The sequence below is a fragment of the Ursus arctos genome, unplaced genomic scaffold (genome assembly GCF_023065955.2).
Source record: "Ursus arctos isolate Adak ecotype North America unplaced genomic scaffold, UrsArc2.0 scaffold_19, whole genome shotgun sequence".
Taxonomy (NCBI): Eukaryota; Metazoa; Chordata; class Mammalia; order Carnivora; family Ursidae; genus Ursus; species Ursus arctos.
Genome location: NW_026622863.1, coordinates 42,004,084 through 42,021,325, shown reverse-complemented (window position 1 = coordinate 42,021,325; position 17,242 = coordinate 42,004,084). Strand labels below are relative to the sequence as shown.

The window sequence follows — 17,242 nt, the reverse complement described above, 5'->3', positions numbered from 1 at the left end:
CCAGGCCTTGGACCTTTAAAGAGGACTTTCTCAGCAATATCAGGAGAATGTGCCTCTTCCCTAACTAGTTGGGTGGTTTCCTCTGTGATGACTTCCCCCTGCTCCATTGGCTCTCACTCACCTGGATATTGCCTCCTTCCTTTCCTCACAACTTTCCAGGGCTCTTTTCCTTGCTCCAATAAGGAAATCACATCTGGCTTAGAAATGAAGCATCCTGGTTAGAAGCAAAGAAATGTAAGGTAATATGGAAATAAAAAATAAATTCAAAATTACTTTGATTCAGTCTTGGTTAAATTTTTAATTAACTATAGGTCAGATGGTAATTGATAAAGCCTTTAGAACAAAGAAGGGCAAGATGGTTAAAAAATATTCACATTAAGGTTACATAATAAATAGATTAATTTATATTCATAGAAGTAATCCTTCTTGAGAGGAACAGTGGTTGAGAGCACAGACTGCCTGAGTTCAAATCCTGTGTCTGCCACATCCCAATTGTAAGACGAGTAATAGCACCTATCATACACAATTGTTGTGACAGTTATATTAACATATATCCATATCTAAACATTGCCTAGAATATGTACTCAGCACTATGTATAAAGTTGACCCTTGAACTATGCAAGACCGAACTGCATGGATACACATATATGTGGATTTTTTTTTACATTTTCTCTTTTCTAGCTCACTTTATTGTAGGAATACAGTATAATACATATAACATACAAAATATGTGTTAATCAGCTGTTTATGTTATCAGTAAGCTATTAGTAGTTAAGTTTTGGGGGAGTCAAAAGTTACATGCAGCTTTTTGACTACATAGGGGGTTGTGTCCCTAACCCCTATGTTGTTCAAGGGTTGAATGTATTTTAGCTATTATTTATTGTCATTGTTATTTTGCTGAGAGGAAAACAAAAAGCTTCCAGAGGCAGTTATTGTTATTTCTTAGGATATTCACACAATGTTAAGTGCAAAGTTTTTGGATTTTTAACTTTCAATCATAAAAGCAGGTAAAAGTGAGTAAGTTTATTAACAAAAGGAATGAGTTCTCTTGAATTATAAATAATTCCTGTTGATCCAACTTATCACTGCAAATATTATGTGTTCTTTTGATAGACGAAAAACCGATATCCAGGGTCTAGCTATTTTCCTTACATGTATACCAACGAATAAAACACCTATAGCAATTCTGAGTTCACACACCAAGTGAAACCTGATTTCTTTGACACAAGTAAGGCCATATTCAAATCCAGCCCTTTTTCATCATTAAGGAAGGCCTGAAGCCCACCTAAGGATGAGGAAGATGAATATGCTTAACTGAAGGTATTCACTTCCAAAGAAAGAAAGCTCAAACCATTTACTGAGAACAGGGAGCAGAAATTTGTTTCTTGAAAGATATTCCTGAAATTTCCAAAAAAAAAAGCAGATATTACGGCAAACAGGTCTAAGTTACTAGAGGCAGATAACCTTACCCAGTGAGACCAAGTTGCTGTAATTCTCCAACATTACATCTCTGTACAAGTCCCTCTGTTCCAAGTCCAGATATTCCCACTCCTCCTGAGAGAAGACTATGGACACATCATTGAACATTACTGATCCCTGCAATGACAAACCATATAATACATTTGAAATTAAAGAAAATTTGTTTTTAAGATGGAAGAGATACTGCAGGAAATGGACCCTATGGAAAACAAAAAGGCTTAGATGAGAAGCCTTTAAGATAGTGAGTTAGGAAATGAGTGTGCCTGAAGCAGCATGCCTATGTGCTCTTGAAGAATCCTGTTGCTACAGGTGCAGCCTCTTGAATACTCTGGCATATCTTGATCATCCAAACATGTCTGGGAAAGAAAAAAATCAGTTTTCCAATTAAATAAAATATTGTAGATAAGCCTCTGCCTGTTATATGTCTTCTCATAAATTCTTAAGAAATGTGAGTTCTTCCACCCTTTCCCCTTAAAGAACAGATTTTTAAAAAGTTTTCTTACAATATTTGTTAGAAAAGGATCTGAATACAGTTAAAGGAGTTCTTCCAAATTCATCATTGAATCAGATCATATTGTAAGCATTTTTCCATTTATGACAGATTCTTTAATGAACTTTAAAAAAATTGTATAATAGTCTATGTGAGGGATATATATGACTTAATCATTCTTCCATTTTGGTCTATACACAATATTTAAGGTACTCCTCAGTTCTGAAAGTCCACAACTACTTATATATCTGCATGATCTTCCTACTTGTTATCATTTTCCATCCTTCACTGTATGCATGTCTTGTTCCTGACTTAGAGGATATGGACGTAGATCCTTGATACTGGTGACCCAGAATCACAAAGTTATCATTCTAGAGCAGCATATCCTGTCCAACTACAAATGGAACCCTGTTCCTAGTGTACAACTCTTAGGGATTCCCAGAGATCCTTGATCTCTCTGCATGCAAGACTCAACATCTCTGCCCAGTCCTAAAAGTGTTAAAAAACATGAGATTTCACCATATATTGAGGCTGAGGCGAACCAACAGCAAATCTTATCTTACATACTTGGAAAACTCAAATCCAGAAACAACCAGTTTCCCCATGAGTAGCGAAATGGGCCCATCCTCTTTCATCAACTCACAAGAGATGGCCAAACATCTCCCTCGAGTGATTTCACTTCGCCATTACAGCTCTTAGCAGAAGACTGAGCACATATAGGAGATGCTGAACAATTTTTTTCAATGAGTACATGAATAATGACTGGGGGAAAGAGGACTCATAGGATAGGTGTTGTACTAAATAGCATCATCCCTCACTGGATTTGGAGGACTGGGAGAAGATTCCTAGGCTCTGACAGGTAGGAAGTTTCAGGATAAAAAAAAATGTTCATAGGACATTAACATGAAAGTATTTTCAGAAGGAGAAAGAAACAGTAACTTACATGGGCCATGGTTTAGAAATTCAAGAACTGGTCAGTCCTCCTTGGGTATAGTTGTCTGGAGAAGCAGAGTTCACAGAGGCCAGAGCTAGGGAGAGGAAAAGGAGGTCATGAGATCAGACAGGCCTCAGAACTCCCAAAATGGCTGGAGTCCATATGTTCTTTCCCCTCCCTTGACCTTCCCAACACACACACACACACACACACACACACACACACACACACACACACTGAAGGAGATTTGAGGGAGTCTGGACAAATCACATCCCTCCTCAGAAATTCCAGGGCTAGGGGCTCCTGGCTGGCTCAGTCAGTAGAGTGTGCAACTCTTGATCTCTGGTTTTAAGTTTGAGCCCCACATTATATGCACAGATTACTTAAAAAAATAAAGTCTTAGAAAATAAAAAATAAATTCCAGGACTGCTAAAGGGCCACATCATCTAAACAAGAATATCTTTCAAAGCCTCATAGACGTGCTTGGATTCATCAGATACAAAGAGAGAAATTCATTAGAACCAACCCTGGCAGTCACTAACCACTGTCAAACTGCTGCACTGGCAGCCCTGCTGGCCTGCCAGCCTGCAGCCAGGACAATAACTTCCAGAATCTTCTGGGCTCATCACTCTTTTCAGTCTGAATCAACCGCACTGCTTTCCTGCATATCTTATTTGCCTTTCTTTCTTTCTTTCTTTCTTTCTTTCTTTCTTTCTTTCTTTCTTTCCTTCCTTTCTTTTTTTTTAGATTTTATTTATTTATTTGACAGAGAGAGAGACAGCCAGTGAGAGAGGGAACACAGGCAGGGGGAGTGGGAGAGGAAGAAGCAGGCTCCCAGCGGAGGAGCCTGATGCGGGGCTCGATCCCAGAACTCCGGGATCACGCCCTGAGCCGAAGGCAGACACTTAACGACTGAGCCACCCAGGCGCGCCTGCCATTCTTTCTTATAACCTAGGCTGAAAAGATGTGGATACATGCTTTCAACAGGTAGACAACACATATCTATTTATCAAAGACTCTCATAGGATGGGTATTTTATATACATTAAGTGGATCTTCAGGATTGCTATGTAGTATAATAATTATCTATGTGATAGATAATTAGAATATTCACACTAAAAGAAGTAAAACCACTTGCAGAAATTCAGTTAAGTGGCAAAGCTAAATTTGTAATCCTTATTTTTCTAACCAAAGTCAGCTCTCAATCAACTCTAATTCTTGTTTCTGTTACCCAGAATCTCTTGTTCCATGAGCATGCATGACTCATTAAAAAAGCAGAAATAACACATGAAACCCCCAAAGACATTAAATCTCGCTTTAAGAGTACTGATACCCATATTAACAAGTTTGTAAGGAAACAAATATTCTAACCTGCAGACTGTGTAAATTTAAAAGTATGTCCAAACAGCATTTGAACCATGCACATCTTCTGACTCAGAAATTCTGCTGTGGGGATTAATTCTACTCTGAATATGCGCACAAGATATAAGAGTGTGCTGACAGACATTAATCATAATGGAAAAAAAGCTGGAAAGAACCTAAATATCCTGCAGTAGGAAACAGATTAAATAAATTATAAAGTACAAGTGAAAAAGCTTGTCACTTAAAAAATGATCATATAGATCTTTAATTGGAAAGATGGAAATATGTTTACTACATGTTGCTGAATGGAGAATGTAGGTAATAACAGTTGTGAGACCTGTGATACTGTTACAGCAGGGCAAAAAGACCTATATGTGTATATATATACACATATATATATACACACATATATATTTTGTATGCGCCTAGTAATCACTAAATGCTAAGCTTTTAAAAATATATAAGGACATACAAAATATTCAAGATATGTAGTCTTCAGAAAAATAAAATGAACATTATGAATACATTTGTAAAGTATTCATATATATCAACAAAAATAGGCACTAAGAGGCATCAACAGAAAAAAATCTGCAAAGATTGTTCATTTCCCCATCGTGGTCTTAATTTTCTTCTTTTTGCTTATATTTACTTTATAACTTTATGTGCCAATATATACTCTTGAAATATATTTTTAAAACTTTGTAAATAGGAAGCTTTTCTTCAAATAGGTGAAAGAAACTCACTTCTAAAGCAGTCATCTCTTAAGCTTGGACGAAAAAAACTGCTGTATTTTTTTCTCCTAGTTCCCAATATCTGTCCAACTCTATGATTTGTAAGTTTGTTCATGTATGTCAGAGTTTTGCCTAGACAGAATGGTTAAACATCCCCAACTAATGCTTTGTTTCACTGCTGCTGTCTTTCTTAACTTCTTGACTGATACATTTATGTTGCTTCTGAACCAGTCATTTTAGCTATGATGCCCTCCAAAGAGCTGCTGAATCTTCTTGTCCTGTTGGTCTCATTTTGCATCAACATCATGAGAATAAAAACCATAAGGCATAATACTTATTACATAAAATCCATTTACCTACACAGAAATCCTCTAGATTTGGTTATTTTTTGGCACAGCCTGACAGTGTTTGCTATAATTAGATAATGTCTCTTCACAGGAACTCCCAAGATGTGCTATCTGACTTCTTCAGATATTATACTTAGTCTTATTTCTCTAAAGGTTATCTACCTTGATAGATAATAAGCAACTTAAGAATCACAACCATGTCATTTTAGTCACTCTATATTCCCCAAGTACTAGCATGGGATCAGGCATATTATGAATACTTTATAAAATGTCTGATAATTCAACCTAGAAATTCGATTTCTAGGAATTTATCCTTAGAAAATTTTTATAAAAGTACACAAAGAGATATATGCAAGGAAGTTCATCAAAGAATATTTTATAACCAAAAGTCAGCGTACCTAACAGTAAGACAACCAGCTAAATAAACTAGGTTCCACAATATGATAGCATATTGCACAATTATTGACAATGACGGTACTAGTTCATATTAATTCATGAAAGAAAATATCCATGATAAATTGCCAAGTACAGAAGGCAGACTAAAAAGAATATCCACAATGTTGGGAGGTGACTGACTCTCATGTATGAAGAACACAGGCTTTGTTGTCAGGATCCAGGATATGAATCTAAGGTTTGACAGTTATCAACTAGGAGATTTCAGACATGTTAGTTTTCAGTGCCACTGTTTCCTTATAGATAAACTGGAGAATAGCAGTATCTACTTTATAAAGTTGTTATGAAAGTTAAGTAACATAATACATATAAAGCACTTAAAATACCTTATTATAAGCAATGAATAAAATGAAAACATTACATGCCCCATAGTCCATGTACTAAAAAAGTATCTTGAATAAAAAACTTTAATTCTTTGATAAATTATCTTTAATAATTTTTTAATACTAGGATGCCCTTTCTAAAGTTTTTTTTTTTTAAAGATTTTATTTACCTATTTCTTTTAGAAAGAGAGAGAATGAGAGCAGGGGGAGGAGCAGAGGGGATGGGAGAGAGTAGAGAAAAGAATCTCAAGTAGACTCTGTGCTGAGCATGAGCCCAGTGTGAGGCTGGATCTCATGACACTGAGATGATGACCTGAGCCAAAACCAAGAGTCAGAGCTTAACCAACTGAACCACCCAGGCACCCTCTTCTTATAGTAAACTTTTTTGAGATTTTCAGGACCACTGTTTCTTACATCACTAAATTTTAGAACTAAGTTTGAGAATGTACTTCTTCTTAATAATATTAGCAAAAAAGATTCATAAAAAATCAAAAGTAGAGCAAGTCCCCTTTTGCTCCCCATTCCTAGCAGCTCCAAAGAGACAACATTTGGCATCATAAAACTCAGGAAATTTGATCTAATAAGGTATCATTCTGAACACATTAAAAACATTTGATCAAGTTCTTCTGTGTAACATGTCTGAATATTTATCGTTACTTCCACTTTCTCCCCCCCGTTATTATAAATCTCCACTTAGGAGCAACCTTGAATCACTTAAAAAAAAAAAAAGTCTCTGATTCTGAAAAGATATCTTACTTGATAATTTGTTACCCTAGTAAATGTTTTCATAATCCTAGTCTTTAAAAGTTTTTACAAGTTTTTCAAATTAGAGGGGAACATTGTACTCTTCTTTACTCTGTACAGATAGCAATGTAATAAATCTTCTGACTGTACTGGATTTCTTTTCAAAGTGTTGGAGAGTCTTTATCTCCTTAAATAATCAATCTTTGTGATTCTATTTTACAAAAGAAACAAATGTACACAAGTGCACAGAAAAAAGATTTGGAAAAACAAACATCAAAATAGTTATTCACCAAAACAATCAGCTGCCTTCACTTTCTTCTGTGACTGAACACAATCAACGTAAGCAGCATTCTTAAATTTAATAAGAATATACCATAGCAGACAGAACAGGATTTGGTACACAATAGAGGCTTTATCTCTGCCTTTCTCCACTGCATAACTAATTAAAGTTTCACATTAGATATAATTCTTGCAGAATGTCTTACAAATCCCTGGTTTACTAAAAGGGATTCATACAAAATTAAAATTTTCCTGAGTCATCTTGCTCAAAAATATGACTTTGCTTAAAATTTATCATTTACTTTTTTTTCCTTCTCAGGATTCACATGTTTAATGACATAAAATTGCATCACATAGATGGAGTGTGACTTATTTAATAATTTCCCATTGTTAGACACTAATTTTGTTATCTCAAAGAACATTCTCAGATATTACAGTCTTTGATTCTAGGCCAGTGGATCTAAATCTTTTTAGGATCATGTTTGATAATCTCATTAAATTATGGATTTCCTCCCCAGAAAAATGGCATATTAACAAGTATCTACAACAATTTAAATACAATTTCAAGGGGTTTCTGGTTCTCTGAAAGCCCCAAATGGATTTAAATTACCTCTGAGTAAGAATTTCTGTTGTAGGGGCGCCTGGGTGGCTCAGTCGGTTAACCATCTGCCTTCAGCTCAGGTCATGATCCCAGGATGGAGCTGGCATCTGGCTCCCTGCTCAGCGGGGAGCCTGCTTCTCCTTCTGCCTCTGCCTGCCGCTCCTCCTGCTTGTGCTCTCTCTCTATCAAATATATATATATATATAATCTTTTTAAAAAAGGTATTTCTGTTTTAGACCACTTGAGCAGCTTTTTTTTTTTTTTTAACTCGGAAATGCCCATCACAATTAGCTTGGTATTTCCATTTTTCCTGATCTATTGAAGGTGGATGGGGAATTGCCCCAGATTACATAATAAATAGCTAATGTTTATTAAGTACTTATCAAGTATCAGGAGCTGTTCTAAGATTTTTTTTTTAAAGATTTTTATTTATTTGACAGCGCACAAATAAGGAGAGCAGGAGGCAGAGGAAGCAGGAGAAGCAGGCTCCCCAATGAGCAGGGAGCCCGATCCGCGGCTCGATCCCAGGACTCCGGAATCATGACCCCAGGACTCCGGAATCACGACCCCAGCCGAAGGCAGATGCCTAACTGACTAGCCACCCAGGCGCCCTGTTCTAAGAGATTTACACATTAAAACAAAAACAAAACAAACAAAAAACTCATATAAGCAATGGGAAGTATCTGTCATACGGATATGTGCATATAAGCACTTGATGGGCAACCTAAGTGTTAAGTGGACAGAGCATTTAAGGAGAAGGAAGCAAATCTCCCTATGTCCTAAAAAATAAAAATGCATTTCACATTATAATAGGAAATACCCACTCCCTTGACCTTGACTTTTTAAAATGGGCAAGAGCAATTCATTCCTCCTTCTCAGAGCCCTTTCCTTAGAGTTTGACAAGACTGAGGAAGAAGGGAATCTAAGGACAACAGGCCTTTCTTGGAGCCCAGCCCAGCCTGGCTAAATTAGGGCACACCACGACCCCATCTGTCCCCACCAACCACCCACACATAAACCGAGTAAGAGGGAGAATATTACTGACCCTTCCTAGTATTAAAGAAAGGCCAGGGTCACGGATGTGGGGGACGGGAATCGGACCTCAGAGCAGTTTCTTGGAGGAAACTCCGTGGTTCTGAAACCTGCAGTTGGACCTCTGAGAGCTGTGTGTGTGCTAGTGCCTGCGTTTGCGCGCGCGTCCGACGCTGTAGTGCAGTGGGGTTACTCCCAGGAGCCAGCCTGGGAGGCACATTCAGTTCTAACATTCTTTCCCAAGATGGGATCTGAGGCTTTTTGCCGGGAGTCTTTTCTCTGGCGCTCAGATATCCGACTGGGGGGAGGAGGGTCGGAGGGGGCGCGAGCGGCTGGAGGGCAGAAGATTCAGCCGTGACGCTAGGGTCGGAGTCACACAGTCCAGGCTCCGTACCCAATGCAGTCACACAAACGCCATCACCCATTAGTCCCGACCTCAAAACTGCACATAGTCCTGATGTCACACCCGGGCCCCGTCACGCCCACAGTCACCCAGATACATAACTACACCACCGCCGTTCTCACGCACACTCGGGCCTGAGGTGAGCGGTTCGCAACGCTCTGCGGTGCTGCAGTGCTTCCCTTCCCTCTCCTAATCCCAGCCCGCAACACCTTTCCTACGGATGGCCGGAACCAACGCTGCGAACCAAGACTGCTCACCTGAGGTGCCGCGCCTGCCTCACGGTGTTGCTCCGCGTTAGCGAGAATAGGACGGAACCTGCAAGTCCATACACAGCCCCCGGGGCTTAACGGGCCGCGCGCAGAGGCTGCTGGGAGCTTGCTCTGTCGATACAGAGTGCGCCGGCGCGGCCAGCCCCAGGGAGCCAAGCATCTAACCCGCCCGCTAGCTGAGCGGGGCGGAGGTCTGGGCGGCCTTCAGCGGGGGCGGGGCTCCCAGCCCTTTGTCCCGAGGAGTCCCCGCAGGTCAGGAGCGCCGCGCGGGCGAACGACGGGCGAACTAAAGAGGGATGTGCATTAACGTGACTCTACGTAGGACCTACTTCGGATGGCTCTGTGTGTCTGTCTTTGGAGTGGTTCTGGGTGCGATTTTTGTATTGGGTGTGGCGGGTTTGTGTTTGAGAGGTGCTACTTCGCGGACAGGAATGTGGTTTCTGAAGGAGATTTTGACTGGAATTGTGTGTCAGACTGTGTAGGACCGAGAATGTGGTGGTAGCCTGTGAGATGATGGGTTTGACAGTTTCTGTGAACGCGTCTGTAATTGAACATTTAGGTGGCGCGGTTTTGATAGTTGTTTTTTTTTTCCCCCTAGACCTTCGCTACAGACCGTGGATAGGAGTCACTCAGTTTGCGCTGCTTTTGTGGCGAGAGTGTGTGTTTCTGGTGTGTGTGACGAGGTAGGTTGATTGGATGTGACCAGGATACTCACTCTCCTCAGTCCTGAAATAGAGAGATGAATGTTGCATCTTCAAGGAGCATCACCTTTACTGAAGGATTTGGTGGGAAAAAAAACCCAAAAAAACCCCAAAAAACACTACCCTGATTTTTCTGGAGAATTAGGTATTTACATTTAATCACAAGTTTATTATGGAGAAGAATGTAAATAAGCATAACTTTTAAAATAAGATTTCAAAGGAAATTCCTGTCAAGGAGTAATTTATATGCTGCTTCTCCAGATTAGTAGAGTACGCTGTTCCTTTTAGTGTTAAGGGACTTTGTTGGGAAGATTTAATAAGACCTAGGCTAAGAAAAAACTTTTTTTAAAAAAAAAGATTTTATTTATTTATTTGAGAGAGAGAGAAGGAGCAGGGGGGTGGGCAGAGGGAAAGGGAGAAGCAGACTCCTTCCTGAGCAGGGAGCCTGATGTGGGACTGGATCTGAGGAACTTGAGATCATGACCTGAGCTGAAGGCAAGCCTTAACTAACTGAGCCACGCAAGCGCCCAAGAAAATAGATCTTTACAGAAAAGAGAAGCGGTATGGCTAGAGCAGACAACCCAGGACTAAGGAGCCAAATATCTTGGGTTCTGGATCAAACACTCTTCTTTGTTAAAGGAGGGCAAGAAACTTGCTTAAGACCCAAAGTATCAGTTCATGCTGACATTACTAACTCAAATTTAATGTTACAAGGTTTTATTCTTACCTTTAATATTTTGTTTTTTTCTCTAATAATTTTTCTCTAGAAATCCTGGTTCCTAGTAATATTAGCACATTTATATATTTGCAGTAGCCTAGAATGGCCATTAAGTAGTTTAAAGTGGTAATGCCAATATTATTACTAACAATAAAGCTAGTACATAAAATTTTAGATTGTAGTTATTCAAAAGCAGGGGTTGGCAAACTACAGCCTGCAGGCCAAATCTGGCCTGCCACCTGTTGCATAGCCAGTGAGTAAAGAATAATATCTATCTTTTTAAGTGGTTTTAAAAAATCAAAATAAGAGTAATATTTTGTGAGGTATGAAAACCATGCATTTCAAATTTCAGCGTCCATAAATAAAGTTTTACTGGACCATAGCCATGTTCATGTATGCATTGTCTATGGCTGCTTTTGAGCTACAAGGGCAGAATTGAGTACTTATGCAGACTGAATGGCCTGCAGAGTCTATAATACAATCAATTCTCATTATTCACAGTCCTTAAGTTCTATAAAGTTGTTGCAAACACCAAGTTAGCAAACCATTGCTCCTAAAGGAAATACAGGGTTTCCTGCAAACATTTGATGACATTTTCTTCAACCAATCAATATATACCTGGTAGAAATATCAAAATAAAAATACTGAAAGTTAAACACAAAGAAAAAATATCAAAAGCAGCAAGAGCAAACCAATTTGTGATGTATAAGAGAACACCAGTTAGGTTAACAACTGACTTTTTATTTTATTTTTAATTTTTTTCTTCCAAGTTTTTATTTAGATTCAAGTTAGTTAACATATAGTGTAGTATTGGTTTCAGGAGTAGAATTTAATGATTCATCACTTACATATAACACCCAGTGCTCATCATAAGTGCCCTCCTTAATACCCATCACCCATTTAGTTCACCCCCCATCTCCCCTCCAGCAACCCTCAGTTGGTTTCTTTATAAATATAAAAATTAAAATATTAAAATACCACATATTCTTTATCCATTCATTGGTTGACGGACATATGGGCTTTTTCCATAATTTGTCTATTGTTGATAATGCTGCTATAACCACTGGGATGCATTTGCTCCTTCAAATCAGTATTTTTGTATCCTTTAGATAAATACCTAGTAGTGCAATTTCTGTCATAGGGTAGTTCTATTTTTAGCTTTTTGAGGAACCTCCTTACTGTTTTCCAGAGCGGCTGCACTAGTTTGCATTCCCACCAACACTGTAAGAGCGTTCCCCTTTCTCCACATCCTGGCCAACATTTGTTGTTTCCTGAGTTGTTACAGACGACTTTTTAATAGAAAAAAATGGAGGCCAGAAGGCAGTAGGATGACATATTCAAAGTGCTGAAAGAAAAAGTCAAGGCAGAATCCTATATCCCTCAAAATTATTTTTCAAAAATTAAAGTGAAATAAAGATAAACAAAAACTGAAAGATTTGTTTGCTAGCAGATACACCTTACAATAAATACAACAGGACATTTTTCAGGCTGCAAACAAGTGATTCCATACAGTAAATCCAAATCCACATTAAAAAAAAAACCTCAGTAAAGATAATAATGTAGTTATAGAAGTATATAAATGTATATTTCTTTTCTGTTTTTCTCTTTACTGAATTAAAACTAATTGAATAAAACAATATATACATAATAATACTTGAGGACTGCTATCATACAGAAATAAAAAAATATTTATTAGTAACAGCATAAAGAAAGTGAATGGGAGCAAAACTATATTGGGTTACGGAAACAACACTGGATAAATGGTGATATATTGAATCCACAGGAACAAAAGAGAACTATATATGATCAACAAGAACATTAATATTGCAAACTCTATTAAATATATACTTGTCCTTTCTTAACCCAGCTTCTTGAACAGACATAACATTATATAAAGTAATAGCTAAAATAATGTATTGTTGGCTTTGTAGCATACATAGTTCTAATATGTATAACAATATAGCAAACAAAAGAGCAGAGCGGGTGAAGAAGGAATAGAACTCTAAAGGAATAACAGAAATATATCTCACTGGACTAAATCTAAAGTAGATTCTGATAATGTAGGGTATATATGGTAAGGCCTAGAGCAACCACTATGAAAATAACTTTAAAAAAAAGGTAAAAAGTTACTAAAATAATTTAAATTTTATGTTAGAAAATATTCACTTAATGTAAAAGAAAGAAGTAAGGACTAATAGAGGAACAAAAAGGACATAAGAACAAAACATAAGAAACAAAAAGTAAAATGGTAGCAATAAATTCAACAATATCCTAACATTAATGTGAATGGATTAAACAATGACTGATTGCAAAGAGCTAATTATCAGACTATTTTTTTAAAGATCCAACTATATGTTGTCTATGATATACACTTTTAATTCAAAGACACAAAAAAGTTAAAGTTATAAAAAAGCTATATCAGCAAACACCAACCATAATAAAGCTGGAGTGACTATACTAATACCTGTTAAAACTGACTAAAACAAAAACGTTACTGGAAAAAAGAGGGATCGTTTATAATGATGAAAAGTCAATCCATCAGGAAGATAAAACAATTCAAAACTAAAAGGCAACCTTCAAAATGGGAGAAGATATTTGCAAATGACATATCTGATAAAGGGTTAGTATCTAAAAAATATTGGTAAAGAATTTACCAAACTCAACACCCAAAAAACAAATAATCCAGTTAAAAAATGGGCAGAACACTCTGGAAAACAGTGTGGAGGTCCCTTAAAAAGTTAAAAATTGAGCTACCCTATGACCCAGCCATTGCACTACGGGGTATTTACCCCAAAGACAGACATAGTGAAGAGAAGGGCCATATGCACCCCAATGTTCATAGCAGCATTGTCCACAATAGCTAAATCGTGGAAGGAACCAAATTGCCCTTCAACAGATGACTGGATTAAGAAGTTATGGTCCATATATACAATGGAATATTACTCAGCTATCAGAAAGAATGAGTTCTCAACATTTGCTGCAACATGGACGGCACTGGAGGAGATAATGCTAAGTGAAATAAGTCAAGCAGAGAAAGACAATTATATGATTTCTCTCATCTATGGAACATAAGAACTAGGAAGATCAGTAGGGGAAGAAAGGGATAAAGAAAGGGGGGTAATCAGAAGGGGGAATGAAGCATGAGAGACTATGGACTCTGAGAAACAAACTGAAGGCTTCAGAGGGGAGGGGGGTGGGGGAATGGGATAGGCTTGTGATGGGTAGTAAGGAGGGCATGTATTGCATGGTGCACTGGGTGTTATACGCAACTAATGAATCATCGAACTTTACATCAGAAACCATGGATGTACTGTATGGTGACTAACATAATATAATAAAAAAACATTTTAAAAAATGGGCAGAAGACATGAATAGACATTTCTCCAAAGAAGACATACAGATGGCTAACAGACCCATGAAAAGATGCTCAACAGCCTCATCACCAGGAAAATACAAATCAAAACTACGATGAGACATCACCTCACAGCTGTCAGAATGGCTAAAATTAACAACACTGGAAAAAACAGATGTTGGTGAGGATATGGAGAAAGGGGGACCCTATTACACTGTTGGTAGGAATGCAAACTGGTGTAACCACTCTGGAAAAGAGTATGGAGTTTCTTCAAAAAGTTAGAAATAGAACTACCCTATGACCCAGAAATTGCACTACTAGGTATTTACCCAAAGGATAAAAAAATACTGATTTGAAGGGATACATGCACTCTTATGTTTATAGCAACATTATAAACAATAGCCAAATTATGTGAAGAGTCCAAATGTCCATCGACTGATAAATGAATAAAGAAGATGTGAGATATATATATATATATATATATATATATATATATATATATATAAATATTATTCAGCCATCAAAAAATGAAAATTTGTCATTTGCAATGATGTGGATGGAGTTAGAGACTATTACGCTAAGTGAAATAAGTCAGAGAAAGACAAAAACCATATGATTTCACTCCTATGTGGAATTTAAGAGACGTAACAGATGAACAAAGGGGGGACAAGAGAGAGGCAAACTATAAAATAGATTCTTAACTATAGAGAACACCCTGAGGATTGCTGGAGGGGAGGTGGTGGGGAGATGGATTAAAGGGGTGATGGGGCTTAAGGAGAGTATATGTTGTGGGGCACCTGGGTGGCTCAGTCGTTAAGCTTCTGCCTTCGGCTCAGGGCGTGATCCCGTGTTCTGGGATCGAGCCCCGCATCAGGCTCCTCCGCTGGGAGCCTGCTTCTTCCTCTCCCACTCCCCCTGCTTGTGTTCCCGCTCTCGCTGGCTGTCTCTCTGTCAAATAAATAAATAAAATCTTAAAAAAAAAAAGAGAGAGTATATGTTGTGATGAGCACTGGGTGTTATAAGCCAGTGATGAACTGTTGCATGTAAGTGATGAATCACTAAATCCTACACCTGAAACTAATATTACACTGTATGTTAACTAACTGGAATTTAAATTAAAAAAGGAATAAAAAGGAAATATATATGCACCTAACAATAGAGTACCAAAATAAATGACCTAGAAATTGGGAAAAATGAAGAGAGAAATAGACTATTCAACAATAACAGTTGGAGGGCACAGTACCCCATTTTCAATAATGTACAGAAATACTAGGTGGAAGATGAACAAGGAAATGGAGGATTTGCCCAACACTATAAATCAACTAGACCTAATAGACATCTATAGAATATACCATCCAACAATTCTGAAATACATATTCTCCCCAAGTACACATTGAACATTCTCCAGGATGGACCATAGGCTAGGTTATGAAACAAGCCTCAAATTTTTAAAAGGATGAAATAATGCACATTATGTTTTTTGATTAAAATAGAATGAAATTAGAAACCAATAAGATAAGGAAATTTGGGAAATTCACAAATATGTGAAAATTAAAAATGAGCTCCTAAATAATCAGTGGGTCCCTGATTTCAAACTATATTACAAAGCTATGGTAATCAAAACTGTATGATATTGGCATAAAAACAGACACATAGATCAATGGAACAAACTAACGAGCCCAGAAATAAATCCACATATATATGGTCAATTAACTTACAACAAAGGGGCAAAGAATATTCAATGGGGAAAAGACAGTCTCTTCCATAAATTTGTGTTGTAAAACCTGGACAGCCACACAGAAGAGAATGAAACTGGACCACTATATTACACCATACACAAATACTAACTCAAAATGGATTAAAAACTTGAACATAAGTGGGAAACCACAAAACTCCTAAGAGGAAGCATAGGTGCTAAGCTTGACATCAGTCTTAGTGATATTTTTTTGTATCTGACTCCAAAAGCAAAGGCAACAACAGCAAAAATAAACTATTGGGACTACATCAAACTAAAAAGCTTCAACACAGCAAAGAAATCATTAAAAAAAAAAAAAGGAAAAGGAAAAGGCAACCTACTGAACGGGAGAAAATATGTGCAAGTCATATACTGAATAAGGGGTTAATATCCAAAATATATAAAGAACTCATACAACTCAATAGCAAAAATACAAAACAATCTGATTAAAAACCAGGTAGGGGCGCCTGGGTGGCACAGCGGTTGAGCGTTTGCCTTCAGCTCAGGGCGTGATCCTGGCGTTGTGGGATCGAGCCCCACATCGGGCTCCTCCGCTGTGAGCCTGCTTCTTCCTCTCCCACTCCCCCTGCTTGTGTTCCCTCTCTCGCTGGCTGTCTCTCTCTCTGTCGAATGAATAAATAAAATCTTAAAAAAAAAAAAAAAAACCAGGTAGAAGAGCTGAATAGACATTTTTCCAAAGAAGACATACAGATAGCCAATAGGTATATGAAAAGATGCTCAACATCATTAATCATCAGGTAAATACAAGTTAAAACAACATTATCACCTCACACCAATTAGAATGTCTATTATCAGAAAGACAAGAGATTTAATAAGAGTTGGCAAGGCTGTGGAGAAATAGTAACCCTTGTATACTGTTGGTGAAAAGGTAAATTGATGTAGCCACTATGGAAAACAGTATGGAGATTCCTCAATAAATTAAAATTTGAACTACCATATGATCCGGCAAATCAACTTCTGGCTCTTTATCTGAAGAAAATGAAAACACTAACTGGAAAAGATATATGCACCTCCAAGTTCATCACAGCATGGTTCATAACAACATTGTTAGAGTGGCATCATTTCCCAAACTGATCTACACATTCAGTGCAATCCTGATAAAAATCTCATCTGGCTTCCTTGGTAAATCGACAAGCTGATATGAAAATTTATATTTAATACAAGAATAGCTAGAATAGCTAAATAATCTTGAAAAAGAACAAAGATGGAGGACTCACATTTCCTAAATCCAAAACTCAGTATAAAGAATGTTTACCATTCAATAAGAAA

General features: G+C 37.6%; 1 protein-coding gene across 1 annotated transcript in view; it reads right to left on the bottom strand.

Annotated features, from left to right (window-relative positions):
- LOC113244793 (zinc finger protein 770) overlaps nt 1-9,557 on the bottom strand; it is a 65,322-nt gene extending 55,765 nt beyond the window's left edge. The window contains exons 1-4 of the mRNA XM_026484419.4: nt 9,435-9,557; nt 2,913-2,997; nt 1,470-1,596; nt 122-214 (exon numbers count right to left, since the gene is read on the bottom strand). Of these exons, the coding sequence (XP_026340204.2) occupies nt 122-214; nt 1,470-1,596; nt 2,913-2,921 (229 nt within the window). The 5' untranslated portion in view covers nt 2,922-2,997; nt 9,435-9,557. The remainder of the gene's footprint in view (nt 1-121; nt 215-1,469; nt 1,597-2,912; nt 2,998-9,434) is intronic.
- Nucleotides 9,558-17,242: the final 7,685 nt, after the last annotated feature.